An 18,639-nucleotide genomic window follows, 5' to 3' on the forward strand; every position below is an offset into this window, starting at 1 on the left:
GTTCTGGAAGGGAAAGCGTCATCGCACCCATAAAAGCTGCTGTTGCGCAAGGAGACAGGGCGCCTTGGGGGGGCCGGGCGGGGCGAGGGTGCGGCGCGGGCAGGGCAGGGCGGGTTCCGACGCGCTCTTGGAGAAATACGCCTTTCTCCCGTATTCAGAAAAAGTTTTATTTTTTGCTGAAAAGTTGGAAAGTGAAATTGTTTTGTGGGCCCTTTAAGGATACCGCAGAGAACCCGCAAGGTGGCAGGTGCCCGAGACCCCGGGTGTGGGGAACAGGGTGCTCCCGCTGCACCCCGAGGCACTGCAGCCCTCAGTGGGGGCCGGGCGAGGGGTGGGGGCTGCGCGGGAACAGCTGGGGAGGCTCAGGGCTGGGGTGTCCTGGGGGAGGCGCCCGCCCCACCCATGCTCTCCCGCTGCACCCCGCGCCCTGGACCACAAGCGAGCGAGGCGGTGGGGCGGGGCTCGGTGAGCAGGCAGCGCAGCCCCTTGGGCCACTGTCAAGGGCAGGGGCGAGAGCCTCCCCGAACCCAAGCGCTGATTGGACCATGAGTCCAGCGCAGGGTGGGAGACACCCCCGCCCCCGAAATACCACCGGAAACTGGGGGTGGCATTAGTGGAAATTGCTGGTGGCTGAAAGAATCACGCATGCTGGCCTGCTAGTCATCTTAAAGGGCCCTGAGGGCGGACGTGCCTTTCAGTGACACAAACGTTCCAAGTCCCTGATAATACACAAAACTCCGGTCTCTTCCACGGGAGCGGGTGGAAGGCGGGGCTCCCGCTGCTCTCTAGGAGGACCCAGGTGGCTCCAGCTTGCTGGCGATCATCTGGCTGACCTTGAGCAGGGCCTCCTGGAACTGGGGGTACTCACTCTTCACACGGTCGAGGATGGTGCTGATGACGGCCAGTCGGTTGTCCAGGCGCGCACGCTCCGCCAGCAGCGACTGCTTGGAGCGGAACAGGAGCACGTACCTGCCGTCCTTCGCTGCCTGGAGGTGCTTGGCGCGCGTCTGCAGGGCCACCAGCTCCGAGAGGTTCTTGGGACAAGGGAGCCCGCATCAGGTTATGTGCACTGGGAGTAGGACACCCGCTGCCCCCGCAGGAGGTCGGGGCTCGAGGAGGAGGAGGAGGAGAGGCTGACGCGCACCGAGCCTGCCCCACAGGGGACACTCTTCCCTAGCCCCCCGTCTGGGCTGATGGGGCTTGGACCCAGCACACTGACCCGGCCCCTGTCTTCTGCTCACACCACATCCCGTCTAGCGGGAGAGCCCACTGGGGCAGCTGACATACTCGGACTCCAGCAGCTCCTGCCCAGGTCCATGAGTCATCTCAAGCAGGCCTCCCGTGTCCACACTTGACCTCTCCATCCCACACTCAACATCAGAACCAGAGTGCTGCTGCTAAAACCTGAGCCACCCGTCAGCCCCCAACCCTCCCGTCCTCCTGTCTCCCTGAGAAGAGCCCGAGGTCATGATCAGCTGCTCCCTGGACTTTCACAGCCCTGGGCGGGGCCTCTGTGCCCTCGAGGTCCAGCCTGCCGGCCTCTGGCTGCCCCCAGAGCGGTCTCCTGCCCTGCGTGACCTAGCGGCAGCTCACCCCCTTGCTGCCTTCAGGTCTGGACTCCAGTGTTTCTCAGACCACCCCTCCCGACTCTACCCCTCATCCCACCCCCAGGCCCTTTCTCGGCTTTATTTTTTCTCCAGAGTATTGGCCACCACCTAATTCTCATTCATTTTGTTTATCATCTGTTCCTCTGCCCCCGGATGTGACATCGGGGGGCAGGGGATCGTTCTCCGTCCTGGTCCGCAGCCGTAGCGCCCAGGGCACCGCCTGGCCGTAGCGGGTGTGCGATGTCGTTAGAGGACTAGAGAAGGTGAGACGAGGGATGGCAGACGGGCGGCAGCGCGGCCGTGCTGGGCCAGCGGGTCGGGAGCAGGCGTGCCCCGAGGACAGCGGAGTGGCTGCGGCGAGGGGCAGACCCCCCGCCTGGGTTGCTGGGGCCCTGCTGGCTCGGGGGGACGCGCCTACCTGCTGCTTGAGGGCCAGGAGCCGGCCCAGGTCGGCCTCCAGCGCGTCAGTGCCGGACTGCATCTCTGACAGCCGCTCTTGCTTCTCCAGCAGGGAGTTGCTCACGTGCTTTTGAGTTTCTTCCAGTTCCAAGATGACTTTGGTGCAGTCCTCGGTGGCCTAGGAGATGCGCGGGACCATGCTGGGACCCTGTCTCCTGGTCATTTAGTGGCCAGAGTCAGGCAGGAAGGATACAATCTGGGGAGCATTCCCATGAGGAAGCAGAGAGAGTCAGGGTCAGGACCTGGAGCGGCGAGTCCCCGTGAGACGCCAGGGCCCGGGCGAGCCCACGCTGCAGAGTGCCCCCCAAGGCGGGCATGGCTCAAGCAGAGAAATGGGGGGGGCCTGGGCAGTTCTAGGGCCCTTCCTGGAGCAGGTCTGTCTGCAAGGGCACAGGGGCCAGGAGCGGGAGCTAAGGCCCTGCGGGCTGTGAGGGGGGAGGCCAACGGCAGGGGTGGGACGCAGGAGGTTGGGCGGCTGGAGGCAGTCCCCAGGGAAGCAGCTGGTGGATGAATGAAGTGGAGGTGGCGGGTGACTCTCAGGGTCTGGCTGGGCCAGGGGAGAACCTGGGATGCGCCGGCAGGGATGGGAAAGCGGCCATTCTGGGCACAAACGCTCGAGGCCTTGCTGGGCGTGGTGTGTGGCAGGAGGTCTTGGGTACCGAGCACCTGTTCCTGGAGCTAGGCGGGGGTCTGGGCGGGCATGGCAGATGTGGCCGCGCGGACCCCAGGCGTGGAGAGGGACGGGCAGCACGAATGACTGGCATGGCAGAGAGGACCGGCCAAGAGGGACTGAGCAAAGACCACTCCGCCGCCTCCAGTAACTTCCAAGTGAGCAGTTGGGTCCAGCCTGTCATTTTTGGCTACTCTGTCCTTATACAGGACTTAGGCCCACGGGGGCTATTCCAACACTGTCCATGCAATCCTCTGGACGACCCCACCACATGGGTGCCCATTTCACAGGCGAGGCAGCCGAGGCACACGGCTGTCCGGCTGTGCCTGAGCCCCTCGGAGAGCGCCCGGCTGGACGCTGGTCCAGACTCCGAGGCCAGCACCGGCATCACGTGAGCACGCGGCCCCTACCTTGTGAACGTCCCTGATCTTGCGCCGCAGCTCCGCCTGCCTGCGCTGGAAGTCTGTCCAGGTGAGCGACTTCTTGTCCATCTTGCCCTGCCCCTCGGCCTGGGTGCAGATGGTCTCCCTTCGGCCGACGGCCAGCTCCATGTCTCGGATCATCTTCTCCTGCTGCTTCAGCAGCTGCCCGTGCCGGATCTGGGGGCGGGGAGGAGACAAGGCACGGTCAGCACTGTCCGCACTGAGTCGCCTGAGCCCCAGACTGGTGTGGGGACCAGGGGGGGTGTGCCTGGGGACAGAGGCAACTGGGGACGTCTCCAGCTGGTCAGACCATCTCCAGGGCCATGTAGAGAAGGCACAGGCCACAGAGGATCTAGAAGGGGCCGGGGCCAAGGGCGGCTGGCGGGCGGAGGGCATGGCGGGCAGAGGGCACAGCGGGCAGAGGGCACGGCCTACAGCCTGGCTGAGGTTCCGGATCAGCAAAGGGGCCGGAGGTGGATTTCTCAGTCGTGGTTTTGTAAGGGGGTGACGTGAAGGGGCTGTGGGACCGGGGCTGGGGCCCCGGTGACCAGGGAGGCCGACCGTGAGGGCCATGCGGGGTTTTCTCCAAGGGCAGGAGTGTTCGGACTTGGCGTGGGGGCATCACCGGGGGCCTGTGCTAAACCCATCCAACTGGACGTTTGAGACAATATATCTTACTGTGTATGAGTTCTGATTCAGAGAAGCAGGTTCAAAATAGAAAACGATAAACGGGCCCCTGGTGGCTCAGGCGGGTGAGCGTCCGACTTGGGCTCAGGTCACGATCTCACAGTGTGTGGGTTCGAGCCCCGAGTCAGCTCCGGGCTGACAGCTCGGAGCCTGGAGCTGCTTCCGATTCTGTCTCCCTGTCTGCCCACTCGCTCTCTGTCTCTCTCTCTTTCTCAAAAATAGATAAACATTAAAAAAAAAAGACAGGGAGGAACCCTCAGGTTAAGGCTGGTGGGGGGGACCCTAGCCCACGTGGGGTGAAGGCGGGCCCGAGTGACAGCAGCCACAAGCTCTGGGACCAGCCTTGTGAACATGATGGTGGCAGCGGAGCAGGGAGCCCGGGATGGGGACGGCACAGAGGTGGGGGCCGCCATCGGCGGGGCATTGGCTCAGTGACGGCGCCCAGATGACCCAGGGCTCCCAGCGCTGCCCGCTCCCCGGCCGAGGGAGGACAGGGATGGGCCCCAAGTTCACACCACGACCCAGAACTGGTTCCAGGTGGATTCGGGATCTGCAGATGTGCAAACGCTTGCAGGGCTCGGGGACACATTTGTGTGACGTCACACTGGGGTGACCATCTTGAGCGATGCAGGGAGCCCGGGAGCCACTCGGAAATGAGACTGACGCGTTTGACAGCATTCACAGTCACAGGCCGCGGGCGGGCAGGCGTCCGAGACAGGCGTCAGTTACCCTGACGTGCAAAATCCCCTAAAAGTTGCTAAGAAATAAGCAGTCGAGGAAGTGCAGACACACACGCGCAGGGACACAGGGCCGCTCGGCGCCCCGTGGGCCACGCCAGTGCGGGCACCGGAGGGCACCCCGCAGGCGCCGGCTAGTCGGCTGTCATGGAGACGGGCCAACAGTGAGTTTAGCAAAACCATGGGAACAGGTAGTAGACGAACGTGGCTTGCACTTCTGCAAACAGCGAGCAACTGGAAATTCAAAAGTGAAAAAGCACCGTTGACTTTAGCACCAGGAAACTGGAAACACTCAGGCGTCAACCTAACGAACAGGTAAAGACCGGATGTTGACGACAAGTCAGCCAGGACGGAAATCTGCCTAGGGGGCGCGCCGTGTAGACGGGCTGGAAAGCAGCCGTGGTGAGATGCCGGGCCGTGTGAGCCAGCCTCCACGGGCTGAGGGCAGGCCCCTCACGGTCCCCGCACCGCCTTGTGGGAAGCCACACGCTGAGGAGAGGGAAAAGATGTTGCACAGACGAAACAAACTCACATAAGCGGTGGGTTGCAGCGGTGTAGACCTCGCCGGACGGGGGACGGGGCAGGCACGTGGTCAGAGGGACACAGCTGAGTGCCCAGAAACAGACCCACACCCAACACGGTCAACTGATCTCAGTGAGGACTGTCCTCACGGTGTGCGGGGCCGACGTGACGGGACATCCCGAAGCGGGAGCCAGCCTCGGTCCACAACTCACACCCGACACAAAAACTACCTCCAAATAGGGCAGGGGAAAAAAACCCAACCAAAATAGATCATGAATCGTAATGGAAACCGTGAAAATGTGAAGCTTCTAGAAAAAAACACAAGACAAAAATCTTCATGACCTTTGGCCGAGCAACGATTTCTGACTTGGGCCACCAGAACCGCACAGAGAGCAGCCCGGCTGCTGTGACGAGTCCCGAAGGCATCGTGGCCAGTGAGCACAGCCACACTCCAAACACCTCTCGCTGCACGACCCGCTTCTGTGATGCTCTGGGGACATCAGGACGGGGCCCGGGAGGCTCGGCCCAGGGGGCGCAAGGGCCTTGGGAATGCTGCGTGTCACCAGGTGGAGGCGGTTAGGTGACAGTAGGTTTTGTCCCAACTCGAAGGACCGTAGGCCACGAAGGGCGAGCTCACTCGGATACGGGGACTCACGAACAAGGCTCGCGGGCTGAGGCCGTGGGGGCACGGCCGTCCTCGGTTGCCTTTTGTCTTTTGTTTTTTAATTTTTTAACGTGTATTCATTTTTGAGAGAGAGAGAGAGCGTGAGAAGGGGAGGAGCAGAGAGAGAGGGAGACAGAAGATCTGAAGTAGGCTCGGCACTGTCAGCCAGAGCCCGACGCGGGGCTTGAACCCACAGACGGTGAGATCGTGACCTGAGCTGAAGTCAGACGCTCAACGGACTGAGCCACCAGGGCCCCGCTCAAGTGTCTTTTGGAAAAGTGGCCTGTGGGGGTCTCGTCCAGCACGCAGACACTCTCACCCTGGAATCCCACCTTGGGAATCTAGTCTACAGAAAACCAACACCCCCTCGTGAGAAGGGGTATCCTTGGAAGGTTGTTTATGGAGACGAGGCAGCCACGGGGGGCCGGGAAGAGTCTGAACTCTCATCAACCCGGAATGTTCCGAGAAGTTCTGATACATCCGTAGGACGTTCTGTAACTGCTGAAGACGGGGTCAGTGTGCGCATCATGATTATCGTAACTTTGCCTTATTTGAGAGAGCGCGCATGCGTGTGCAGGGGAGGGGGTGGAGGGAGAGAGCGAATCGTGAGCAGGTTTCACGCTCAGTGCAGAGCCCGACACGGCTCCACCCGCGACCCTGGGCCATGACCTGAGCCGAAATCAAGAGTCAGGCGCTCAACCGACTGAGCCGCCCAGGCGCCCTTCCGCAGTATTTAAAAAATAATAATGAATTGCTGAGTTGTACGTACGGATCCTATTTTTGTTAAGGAAAAAGCACCGGCCGGTAGCAGGCAGGGAGCTGTACTTCCTCACGTGACCTGCACGGCCGACGTGCGGCTTCTGTGGTTGGAAAGTCAGTGAGGTGGAGGGTTTTAAACGTACCAGGAGCACATGCATGTGGTCAGAAGTCCCTGGACGGCACAGCGGAGGGGCCCCGATTAACCGCGGCCTCGAGAAGTGACCCACATTTGTTTTCTTCACCGGCGCTTACTGTGTAATCTGCTCAGTGACAGCCCGTGGCTTAGTCACCAGCCTCTGGTGAGGTGTGGAATCCAGGTCAGGAAGACAGCGGGGAAACAGTGAGCCCCGAGGGAGAAGACGGTGTGTTCTCTGCGCGCCTTTGATCCATAGTGGGGTGCATCTCACCAGCGGGTCGTGAGATTCAGGGGTCGCCACCGGCACGCAGGAGCGCCCCCTCCTGGCCAGGCTACGGCAGTGTGTCGTGAAATACCGGGCACACGGCCCGGCTGCCTGCTGGTGTCTGATTATCTCCGTGCAGGAAGGCCGGAAGTGGACGCACCGTGGACAGGAGCTCGGCCGGGAAGCAGCCGGTGGTGCCAGTGCTCGGAGCCGGGGAGGGGGGGCATCCATGCCGCTGGCCAGGGTGGCCCGTGCGGATCCCGTGGGCCCTCCCGCCACGAGGCCAGGCCCCTCTGCCCACCCACCTTCATCCTGTGGATCTCCGCCTTCATGGCTCGGATCTCCGTCTGGCCGGTCTCGGAATCCACCGACGCGCGCATCTCTTTTGCCAGCTGGATTTTTTTCTCCCAAAGCATAATCTGGTGTCTATACAGGCGGGAGAGGCAGAGTGAGAGAGGGCGAGATTCGGGGATTTCTTTCTGATGCTTCTGTGAGCCCAGGCGCTAAGGGCTCGCCCCAGCTCGAGACCCACAGTGGGTGCGTGGAAGGCAGGTCTGGGGCGTGGGCTTGGAGCAGGGGGCCCCGTGCCTGGGACCCGGCTCGGTCTCGCTCCCACTCGGCCTGGCGGCTCTGTTACCCAGAAGCAATCTCCCCTGTTCTGGGACCAGCAGCTCAACATGAAGCCCTGAGCCCGCCTGCAAGTTCCTGCCCCCCCCCCCGGCCCGGGACGAAGGGGGCCCTGGCGCCCCGGGTGTGGACGGCAGCCCCGGGGAGGGTGGGCTTCTGCAGCCCTCCTCCCCCCACCTCCGCGCCCCAGAAGCCAGGCTCCTCACACAGTGCTCGGGGCAGGGGCAGCCTCTCCCTCCGCCAAGATGTGGGGGTGGGGGGCAGCTGGGCCTCCCAGGCACCCCCTGCCTTCCCAGCGGTGAGAGTCCACCTTCCGGCCCCCCGGGTGGGGGCGGGGGCCCCCGTCTGGTTTGCTAGGGACCAAGCGGGGCGAGCGTGACTCCAAACGCACAGACCCTGTCCCGGCCAGACCAGCGGCCAGCCATGGCCTCTCCTGCCCCACTGAACATGGCGCCCCAGCCACACGTGGCTACAGGGCGCTTGGACTTGGCTGAGTCTGAATCGAGATGTGCTGGGAGTATAAAGCACATGACATTTCAAAGACTGAGTACAGAAAAAAGGACGTAAAATTCAAGTCGCGGCGTCCACCGACAGCTTGACCGGGCGCCCGTGGGCTGCGGGCCGTCCGCGGGGGCTCAGGGGCTCCAAGCAGGGCTGGGGGCCTCGAGGGGCGGAGAGCGCGTACGGCCGGGTTTGCCAGCCCGAGACACAGACAATCCGCGGGGGTAAAGAGAGACGGGGAGAGCGGGCAGGCACGTTGAGGAGCCCAGAGACGTGCACGCGGCGGAAGTTGCCGGAAGAAGGAAGAGCCTGCGCAGGCCAATGGCCTGGAAGCTGCGAGGATATTAGCAAAGATTTCGGAACGGAGGAGTGACGGGTGGAAGGCACAGCCTGGTGGTGAGCACGGACACCGCGCATGAACTACACTTCGGCTAAAAGGTAAGGACGCAGAATCAGCGAAGACCCGTGCCGAGGCCTGTGTCCCTCACGGCTCCCCCGACGCCCAGCGTGACGGGGGCTGGGGGTGTCACCCCGGAGGGGCTTCGGTCCCGAGGTGCAGCCTCACCAGTGGGATGTGTGCCCTTCCCGGAGAGACCTCAGGGAGCACCTTCCAGGGCACGGCGGGGGGTCCGGCCCAGCCCAGCCCTCCCCCTCCCAGCCGGCACCTTGACCTCGGTCCTCCAGCCCCCACGACTGCGAGCGATGCGCCTCTGTGGTTTATGAGCCCCCAGCCGGTGCCGCCCCGGTACAGCTGCCCGGAGGGGCGGGGGCTCAGCCGGGCTCAGCCACGGCCGGGCGGGGTTAGCGGAGCGGCCCACCCCACCCCTGCAAATGCCAGTCTGCAGAAAATACCGGAGTCTGCTTCGAAGGCAGCACAGAGAACACCCCCGCTCTGGGGAGGTAAGACAAGCACCCGGTGGTTTCCCGGTGAGGGAAGCGTGTTGGAGCTACACGGGATTTCCCGTCCACTCTGCACACACTGTTCTACATACAGCTGCGCACAGTCAGGCAGTGCAATAATAATCCAACCTTTGGAACATTTATCCGAAAGAGAGAGCCTCTCTCCTTCCCCCTGATGACCGGCTTGGCGAGGGCGGGTAAGGGCGGGCGAGGTCGGGTGGCCGGAACCGGGCGCTGACACCAGCCCTTCCCCCGCAGCGGTGGCCCCAGGACCAGGCAGGCGGAGGCGGGCTGCAGGGCGGGGACACTCACTCCGCCTCCACCAGGTTGTTCAGTGTGGCCGCCTTCTCCTCCTGCAGCTGGTCCAGCCTCTCCTGCATCTCGATGGTCTCCCTCTCCAAGGCCTGCGTGGGGACAGGGCGGGGCCGGCTGTGCGGCGGGCTGGGGACGCCGGGGCCCACACACACGCACCCCCCCGCCCCCGCCAGCCCGTGCGCTCGGGGCCCTGACCTTCAGGGCGCGCACGGACTCCTTCTCGGTCACCAGGTGGTCCTGCTGCAGCTGCTCGGAGCTGCCCCGCCTCCTGCCCAGCAGCCCGCTGATCTTCTTCAGGTCGTGGTCCAGGCCCTTCATGTGCAGCTCGAGCTCCCGCTGCTCCTTCCTCTCCTGCTCGATCTTGTCTACGGCGGCGGGACGCGGGGTCGTCATGTTCCCAGAGGGCCCCGCCCCCCACCCCGCCCTGGCCAGGCCTGGCCCTTGGAGGGAATGAAACGACCCTGTGTGTGGACGGCCAGCAGGTGGGGGGACGCGAGTGCCCCTGTCCTCGAATAACCTTGGGGCCCTGGCTGGGGCTGCGGGGTCTCCCGGAGAGGTGGGCCCTGCCCGACACCAGCCCGCCCAGCTCAGGGGCGGGAAACAACGGCCCCTAATCTCCAACACTGGGGTTTGGACCCCCGAGCAGGCCGGGAAGGCAGCAGGGCCCTGGGGAAGAAATGGGCCCCAGGGGGCTCAGTGGGTTAAGCGTCCAACTTCGGCTCAGGTCATGATCTCTGGGTTCATGGGTTCAAGCCCTGGGTCGGGTTCTGTGCTGACAGCTCAGAGCCTGGAGCCTACTTTGGATTCTGTGTCTCCCTGTCTCTCTGCCCCTCCCCTGCTCATGCTCTGTCTCTCTCTCTTTCTCAAAAATAGATATTTTTAAAAAAGAAAGAAAAGAAAGAAAGAAAGAGGAAGAAAGGAAGAAAGAAAGAAAGGAAGGGAGAAAAGAAAGAAAAGCAAGCAAGCAAGCAAGCAAGCGCCGGACCACTTAGCAGTGTTTCCTGTGGGGCCACATGGCCGGGTGCGTGGCCAGAGACCAGGCAGGACCAGGTGGGACCAGGTGGGACCGGGGTGCCTCAGCGGGGGGCCTGGGGGTGGGTGGCGTCCAGGAAGGATGCCGTCCCCCCTACTGGACACTGTGGCCCATTAGCGACCCCCGGTTTTTACACCGTCTGGGAGCCTCTGCTGGGCGGGTTTTCCAGGTCCCGCTGGAGAGGAAGAAAGATCCCTGTCCCGCAGCCCCGAGTTCGGGGCATGAGGTGTCCCCCTCTCCGAGCAGAGGACCAGCTTGAGGAGCTGCATTTCTGCATTCCCGGGAGCCCCCTTTGGTCTGTGAACTTGACAGATGCAGCAGATTTTCTGGACACTCCCACCGTGCGGGCCAGGGGCCGGGGGCGGGGCGAGGACTCGAGGCGGCACCCCCTCCCCGGAGCCGAGCCGCAGGACTCCCTGGACGCCAGCGCTCACTTTCTATGCGGAGTTTCTTCTGCTCCAGGATATGGACCTCCTTCTCCAGCATGCCCAGGGACGCCAGCTGCCCCTCCCGCTCCTGGGTGACCTGGACCATCTCCTGCTGCAGCCGCAGCCAGGCCACCTGGGCCTCCGCCACCCGGCCGCTGTGCTCTTCGATCAGCTTCGTCAGCCGCTTGATCTCGAGCTCCAGGGGCCCCACCTCCTCTCCCTGCGGGCGAGTCACAAAAAGGCAAAGTGAGCCCGTTTCCAGAGGGCTGCTTTCCGGGCGGGCCGAGGAGGGGCTGGGACCCCGGAGATCACGCATCCGTAGGATGACGTCGGGGCATTTACCCCGGGGCACCGGGCCCCAACACACAGGGAGGCCACGTCACAGCCTCGTGGGGCCAAGGGCAGGCGGGGGACTGCGTTCCCCAAAGCGGCTTTGCAAGTTGTCTGTTACCAGCAGACTCCCACGGGTCGGGGTCTGTGGTCTCTCGGGACCCGCGTGGGTGGCAGCCTTGAGAGGCCGGCCTGGTGTTCGGGGTCGCCAGCCGCCCGTCTTACTCCCCGGACTGGAAGCCGGGTCAGGGCCCCGGGTCAGGGCCGCTTCTAGCCCCAAACTCATCAGACCACGTGGCGCGCCGGTCCACCCACCGTCTTTGTACGACGGGAAGGAAGAAAATGTGCCAAGTGCAAGTTACACGGCGTTCCCACCTCAGGGGCCGTGAATCGGGTTTTATTGTGTGTCTCCATTCACTGATCGCCTGCACTCCGGCCAGGACGGCAGGGTGAGGGGCGTCGGCGCAGCTGAAACACCTGCTGTCTGGCCGGTGACGGGAGCGGGCTCGCCGACGGCGGGGGACGCGCGTCATTCCGTGCGCATCTGCGGTTTCGCCCGTAAACGCGGCGGGAAGGACGTGGCTGTGCGACGTGACGGCACAGACCCCAGCAGGGGCCTCGCCCGGCCCCGAGGGCTTACCCCCAGCTCGGAGACCGTCTGCTCCAGCTTCTTGTTGAGAAAGTTGATGAGGCCCTGCTTTCTCTCGATCAGGATCGTGCGCCTGGAGATCTCATTCTTGCTGTTGGTGATGAGGTCGCTGACTTTTTTCACCTCCTTGTCCAGCTCGGCCAGCGTCTTCTGATGCATGTCCAGCCTACAGTTGGTGTTTGTGATGTCCATGGTGGTCTGAGCGATGCTGCCGTCAATTTTGGAGTGGTGGGTCACCTGGAATGGCAGAAAGAAGAGTGTCAGGACGTTTTCCCGGGGGAGGAGGGAGGTGCCAGGAGCTGGTCGGACTGTCATCTCCCTGAACACCTGCCCCACGGCGAGCCCGTCCTTCCTGCCAATCTTCACATACAAACCCCTTCCTTACCCCAAACCCAAAACCTGCACAAGCAGGGGAGGGGCAGAAAGAGAGGGGGACACAGAATCCGAAGCAGGCTCCGGGCTCTGAGCCGTCAGCACGGAGCCCGACGCGGGGCTCGGACTCACGAACCGGGAGATCATGACTTTAGATGAAGTTGGACGCTCAACTGACTGAGCCCCCCGGGCGCCCCAGCCTCATGTTACTTTTCATGGCTGCATGACACTCCCATTGTACTCATAACATGGGCAGCAAGTCCTGGTCAGCAGCATTTCTTCCTCCGTCCCGCAGCTGTGGATTCAGTGCCCAGGAGCTGGTCTAGGTCTTGGGCATGCAGTCCAGCACTGGGTTCCTATTCTAAGTAATGCTGCGCAAGCACAGCAGTGACTCCTCATTCGTATCCGATGGGACAAGCATCCCTAGATTTTGCTGAAAAGCTGGACACAGTCATGGAAAGAAGGTACCTTAACGTGGTGTCATCTGCCACCCAGCCAGAGGCTCCTGACCCTGGGCTCTGGCCAACCCTGGGTTGCGGGGTCAGGAGCTGCAGCCCATGGCTGAGCAGCCCAGGGCCCTGCATGCAGGGCGCACCTGCTGTCCTGAAGGTCTTGGCCAGCCCCCTGCCTCCTCTGTTGGCTCTCAGGAGGGACTCACTCCATCTCTCCGGTGGCGTAGGCTTATATAAGGGTATTTACACCAGCAGCCTGGCCGCCCAGCCTCCCTTTGGAAACGGGGTCCTTTCCCTGGGCTGTGGCCGCGCCCACCAGCTCCTGCCACGTAAATCCTCAGCTCTCTCCCAGCCCCCGGCTCCTGCAGACTCCCTGTCCTCCCGAGGCCACCTCACTGCTCACCCATGACCCTGGCGGGCTCTGTCTCAAGTGCGTACTCTGACCGGCCACGTGGGTGACTCGGCAGGACACCATTAAAGCCAGGGGGGCGCCTGGGTGACTCAGTCGGTTAAGCGTCTGGCTTCGGCTCAGGTCATGATCTCATGGTTCATGGGTTCAAGCCCTGCGTCAGGCCCTGTGCTGACAGCTCAGAGCCTGGAGCCTGCTTCGGAGTGTGTATCTCCCTCTCTCTCTCTGACCCTACCCTGCTCGCACTGTCTCTCTCTGTCTCTCAAAAATTAAAAAACAAATTTTTTTTATTTAAAATTTAAAGCCAGAGCCTGCCCAGCACTATGGTCACCCAGGTCCCTGTGGAAATGTTCCTGAGCCCTCCCGTCCTCTGAGCTCTGGCTAAGCCCCCGTCTCTCTCTTTGCCAAGACCATCTGCGGTGGCCTGGTCTTCACAGGGGCTCCCACCTCCCTCTCTGCCCCCGAGCTTGCAGCCCTGTGGGATTCCCGTTCCTAAGTGTCCTTCTGGCCATCAGCCGGACGAGCCAGGCTCCCTGGACTCCCCAGCTCCGCTCCTGGACTGTTTGCTCTTGTGGAGACCGCCCTGGCCCCTCCTACTCCCGAACTGACTTGTAGACCCATGGCTGACCCGTGCCTGTCCTCCCTCTGGACCCCAGCTCCAGATCCCAGGAGGCTTTCTCACAGTTTGGAAAAAACGCCCCCTTTCAAGAGCTAGACTTGTATCTCTTGGGCAGTCATAATGGGCAGTGGAGGGAGCGAGACCCTCTACTGCCCTCTGCTGGTCACCGGTGGTAGCACAGGTACCACCCGCATGGGTGGCTAAGGCTGGGGGGAGGGGGGGGCCTGCATCCTCCCTCCAAGGCTGGCAGGCTACTCCACACACGGTCCCCCTTGGCTTCTCCCAGCCCCTCGTTTTGCTCCCAGCCCCCACTTCCCAGAGGAAGTATGAGTGGGGTGCCCCCAGCATCAGACAGGACCTCCCGCGGACACCCCGCTGAGCCCGGTCTTGGTTGCAGCCCCACCTCCCCACTTCTTTCGTGTAACCAGGCCAGGAGCAAGCTGCCCTCCCCCCGGTGTCTGGGAGGGTGGGTGCCCAGCTGCCGGCCAGGCTCCCGGAAGGACAGGCGAGCCCCAGCAGCTGGGCACGGGTCACCTTTGTCTCTGCTGGGCCTCCTCCTGGCCCGTAGCAATCACTCAGGGGCAGAGCCTCTGGCCCCCAGGCCCCCTTGCGCTCATTGTAATGAATGGTGGGGTTTAATTCTCTGACACCTGTCGGTTTCTCACATGAGGAGACAGGAAGGCAGAGGCCAGGAGCAGGCGGGGCAGGACTCATGCTCTGAGCCTAAGGCTGGGAAAGGCCCATGCCCCCCATGTCTCCTGCCCCTCAGACGGAAGCTTCTGGTGGGACTGGGGAGCCAGGCAGGCTGAGCAGGCCCCCGCTGCTCCTGAGACGCGAGTGGGGGCCGTGGGGCGGGCCGTCTGCCGAGACGTGCCCTAGGCCTGCTGCAGGCTGCGGCAGCCTCCGTGGGGTCCTCGGGGGCCCAACAGGGCGGGGGCTGGGTCGCCAGAGGGGGTCACACCACGGGAAGCGGCAAAGAAGAAATGATTCAAGCAATGAGTTGCTTTTTGAAGGACGTAGGGACCCGTGGCCACAGCGCGCAGAGTGAAACAAGACCCTGGAGCGAGAGAGGGGTCTTGCTGGAGGGGGGCCCGGGCCAGGACGGCCAAGCCTGGCAGGGCAGCGGCTCTGGAGGCCCGTCACCCGCTCACAGCACCCCTACCCTTCAACCCTTCAACCGGGGTCTCTGCCATCGCGCTCTGTCCTCAGAAGTGCGGACAAAGCTGTGGGGCGAGCGCATTCAGTGCTGACTTGTTTATAACACTCAAAACCTGCACGTTTGTACGAGGAAGTGTTACGCAGGAAGGAAAATGGAGGTTTTTAAAGAATATTTCAAAAAAAAAAGAATATTTCACGGAAAATGTTATGTTGCACGTGGCCAGGAAGTTAAATAAAACTGTATAGACACGGTGAGAAAATTAGCGGAGTCCTACACTTCTTCTTGTCTGCACACCTGTCTCTCTGCATCGTGTCTCAGTAAAATTAATGGTAAGAGATTAGAACAGACTCAAAACCGGAAGAATCCCATGTCGTGTGAGGCGTGTGCACATGCGTGTGCATACACGAGTGCGCCTGTGCCGGGGTGCTGGCTCAGGTGGGCCTGGGGATGTTTCCAGCAGGTGTGTGTGCGTGTGTCTCTGTGTGTGCACATATTTGGCTGCATGTGTGGGTGTGAGCGTGTGCGTTTAGCAGTGCGAAAAGGAAACACACCAAAATGCTAGGAGAGGTCATCTCTGGACGGTGGGATTATTTCTAGGTTTTCTACAATAAAGATGCTTTTAGAACTAGAACAAAGTGAACAGTGAATAGACACGCCGAGGGCCCCTTGCTCGCCCTGCTTCCTCTGTGGGGGGTCTGTGTGCTCTGCCCCGCCCCCGCCCGCCGCCCGGCCCCGTGAGCGGTGGCCTACCAGGTTGGTCTTTTTTTTCTGGAGCATCAGGATCATCTTGTTGAAGTACTTGGTCATCTTGTTGGAGGTCATGTGCTCCTGCAGCTTCTCCACGACGGAGGCGTCCAGACTCTTCTTCTGCTCCAGCTCCAGCTGGATGGCCTGGTGGACGGTCTGCAGTTCGCCCGTGGTGGTCAGGTACTCCTGGAAAGGAAGATGCAGGGGTGGCGCTGTTGGGGGGGCTGCGGGGGCGGGCCCTGTGGGGAGGGCCTTGCCCAGAGCGTCCTACCGCGTGGGCCTTGCCCAGCGCCTCCTCCGTGTCCTGGAGCACCAGCTGGTAGCTGTTGAACAGGTTCTGCAGGGCCTCCTGCTTGGCCAGGCACTGGGCGGTCAGCCTCTGCGTCAGGCCGGCCTCCGTCTCTGTGCGGTGCAGGATGCTGGCCAGCTTCTCATTCCTCTCCTCCTCCTTCGTGATGGACTTCTTGTAGGCCTCGATCTCGCCGCCGATGGCCGTGACCTGGTGCTGGCACTCGCTGCGGGGATGGAGAGAGCGGAGCCGGGGCGTCGGAGGGCCGAGCGTGTGGTTGTGCCCACTCGTGGGCCCCCCCCCCCGCTGGGAAACCAACTCTGAATAGCAGCTAGACCTGACCACTGTTCCCTAATAGAGTCACAGAGCCACTGCCCGCTTTGAGTTTAAGGCTAAGACTCTTCTAAGGCCAAGAGGCCAGGAGGCGGGAGGTGGGGCCTGGTCTCGCTAGTCCCGACAGCCGGCTCGGAAAGGCCGTGTGCTATTCCAGTTTCATCCAAAGAAGGCACATGGGCGGCAAGTAAGCGACAGAAGAGGGGCCTCACCGTCTCCAGTCATCAGGGAGGTGCGGCTGTGAACTCCGGGCGAAGCCCCACTCACCTACTAACGTAATGGCTACAATCACAATACCGCGTGTCGGTGAGAACGGGGAGGGACCGGGACTCTGGCCCACGGCCGGAGGGAACGGAAAACGGACCGACCCAAACTGGATGAGACAGCGGCAGTTTGTCATACAGACACGCGCCGACCAGCAATCCCGCGCCTGGGTGTTCACGCAGGAGAAAGGTAAACGCACGTCCACACCAAGACGTCACAGGGGCTTTTCCCACGACGTCCCCACGCCGCAAACAGTGGGCAGCCCGTCGCGGGGGAGCCGAGGAGCCCAGCAGTGGGCCATCGGGGAAAACGAGGCACAAACTACTGATCTCGCAGCCTCCTGGCTGGGGGCGGAGCGCAGAAGCACCGCGCGGTGTGCCAGAGGTCAGATCCGCAGATCTGCACAGCCCTTCACGGACACCGGGGGATGACGGGCCGTAGAGGACAGAAGGCAGGTCGGCGTCCGCTGGGGGAGGGGGTCAAGGGCGCTGAATCCGGGAGGCTGCGGGGATACCGGCCTCTGTCCATTTGCCAAACTCGCAAGACTGTGCACTGAGGAGGGAGAACGCTTCCATGGGAGAAATGTGCGCAGAAATCAGCTTCCACAAACCCGACTTAAAATGGAAAGCCTACTCGTTTTCTTTTTTAGGAAGCAGCAGCCCATTTATAAAAATGTCTAACATCTGACAATAAAAAGAAGACATCCAATTTAAAAAAAGGCACCGTCACAAACTGCGTGACAGAAGCCTGAACACGCGGAAAGTCACGTGCTCTGAGAAGAGACGCCAGTAAGTTGTCATTGTCGCCAGAAGGAACAGACAGCACTCCTGGAAGCCCTTTTCTCTGCAAATTTCCTATGATGGGATCACTGATCCTCGGTACGACTTATTGTTAAAAAACACACTTTAAGAACTTCTTAGACGAACAGATAACCGATAGAAATACCCGGAGCCTAGAACCGGCCCCACGTCGACCCGATCCGTTCAAGGGTCACCAGGGGAGCTGCTGCGGAGTCGGGGGCACCTTAGCTCCACCTCAACACCCTGGGTGAGGGGCTCTGTGCCAGGCGCCCCTCGCAGGTCCCATTGAGAAGTAAGGCAGGGCTGCCAGCAGGCCCCCAGGGACTGTAAGCTCTCCCGTGCCCCCCCCCCCCCAGGAGGGGACTTCCAGTGCGGACCCCAGTCCCAGAAGATTGTTCACCTGCGGCCCGGACCCACGTTTGACGCGACTTTGTCACTGGCATTGCAAAGATTCAGTGGTTCGTCGTGGTCTTTATAAAAAAATTTTTTTTTGGTTAATTTATTTTTGAGACAGAGACAGAGCACAAGCAGGGGAGGAGCAGAGACAGAGGGAGACACAGAATCCAAAGCAGTTCCAGGCTCCGAGCTGTCAGCACAGAGCCCGACGTGGGGCTCGAACTCGTGAACCGTGAGATCATGACCTGAGTCGGAGTCGCACACTTAGAAGTCGCACACTTAGCCGAAGTCGGACAACTGAGCCGCCCAGGCGCCCCTTGTTGCGGTCTTTTAAGTGTCAGGGCGGTGGGGACATGTCTGGTCTGGAGGTCACATGGGGCTTCACCCAGGGCTGCTGGGTCCAGACCGATGGGGTGTTGGGTCAGCCCCGGGAGAGCCGGTCATTGGCCTCCCTTAGTGTGAGGGGCGCGCGGGGCACAGTGTGCCTGGAGACCGGCCCCGAAAGGCCCCGCCACGCCCCTTCGTGGGGAGCACATTTTCTCTTCTTCAAGCAGGCCCCCTACCCAGTGCAGAGCCCAACATGGCTGAACTCCCGACTCCTGAGATCAGACCTGAGCTGAGACCGAGGCTCAGACACGAAACTGAGTCACTCAGGCGCCCTCAGGGGACACAGGTTTAATGGGACGCACTGTGTCTCTGCGCTGTGGCCTCAATTATTCGTGGCCGTCCCTGTGGCCACGGCTGCGCCCACGTCCAGCTCCCACAGCTCAGCCTTCCATTGCTTCCTCCTCTTCCGGTGAATCCGGGTGGAGACAGACCCCCTGCAAGGGGCTGCGGGCCACACCAGCCAAGGCGAACGCGCCCGCCACACGGGAAAGGCGCGTGAGATCATGTGCTATGTTGCCTTGCTCTGAACCCGGGGTCTCGCCCTGCCCCCTTCCTGAACCCCGCATCTGGCCCTGCCCCCCACCCCCGCCCTGAGCCCGCGTCTCACCCTGCTCCCTCCAGCCCCTGTCCTGAACCCCGCGTCTAGCCCTGTGCCCCACCCCCGCCCTGAACCCCGCGTCTCACCCTGCGCCCTTGTCCTG

General features: G+C 62.2%; 1 protein-coding gene across 1 annotated transcript in view; it reads right to left on the bottom strand.

Moving 5' to 3' along the window:
* Window positions 1-146: 146 nt before the first annotated feature.
* CCDC40 (coiled-coil domain containing 40) overlaps window positions 147-18,639 on the bottom strand; it is a 36,996-nt gene continuing 18,503 nt past the window's right edge. Inside the window, exons 11-20 of the mRNA XM_029927318.1 lie at window positions 15,741-15,984; window positions 15,473-15,655; window positions 11,703-11,948; window positions 10,739-10,952; window positions 9,467-9,636; window positions 9,269-9,360; window positions 7,234-7,354; window positions 3,147-3,335; window positions 2,026-2,184; window positions 147-1,034 (exon numbers count right to left, since the gene is read on the bottom strand). Coding sequence (XP_029783178.1) covers window positions 786-1,034; window positions 2,026-2,184; window positions 3,147-3,335; window positions 7,234-7,354; window positions 9,269-9,360; window positions 9,467-9,636; window positions 10,739-10,952; window positions 11,703-11,948; window positions 15,473-15,655; window positions 15,741-15,984 — 1,867 coding nt within the window. The 3' untranslated portion in view covers window positions 147-785. The remainder of the gene's footprint in view (window positions 1,035-2,025; window positions 2,185-3,146; window positions 3,336-7,233; window positions 7,355-9,268; window positions 9,361-9,466; window positions 9,637-10,738; window positions 10,953-11,702; window positions 11,949-15,472; window positions 15,656-15,740; window positions 15,985-18,639) is intronic.

This window comes from Suricata suricatta, chromosome 17 (genome assembly GCF_006229205.1).
Source record: "Suricata suricatta isolate VVHF042 chromosome 17, meerkat_22Aug2017_6uvM2_HiC, whole genome shotgun sequence".
NCBI lineage: Eukaryota > Metazoa > Chordata > Mammalia > Carnivora > Herpestidae > Suricata > Suricata suricatta.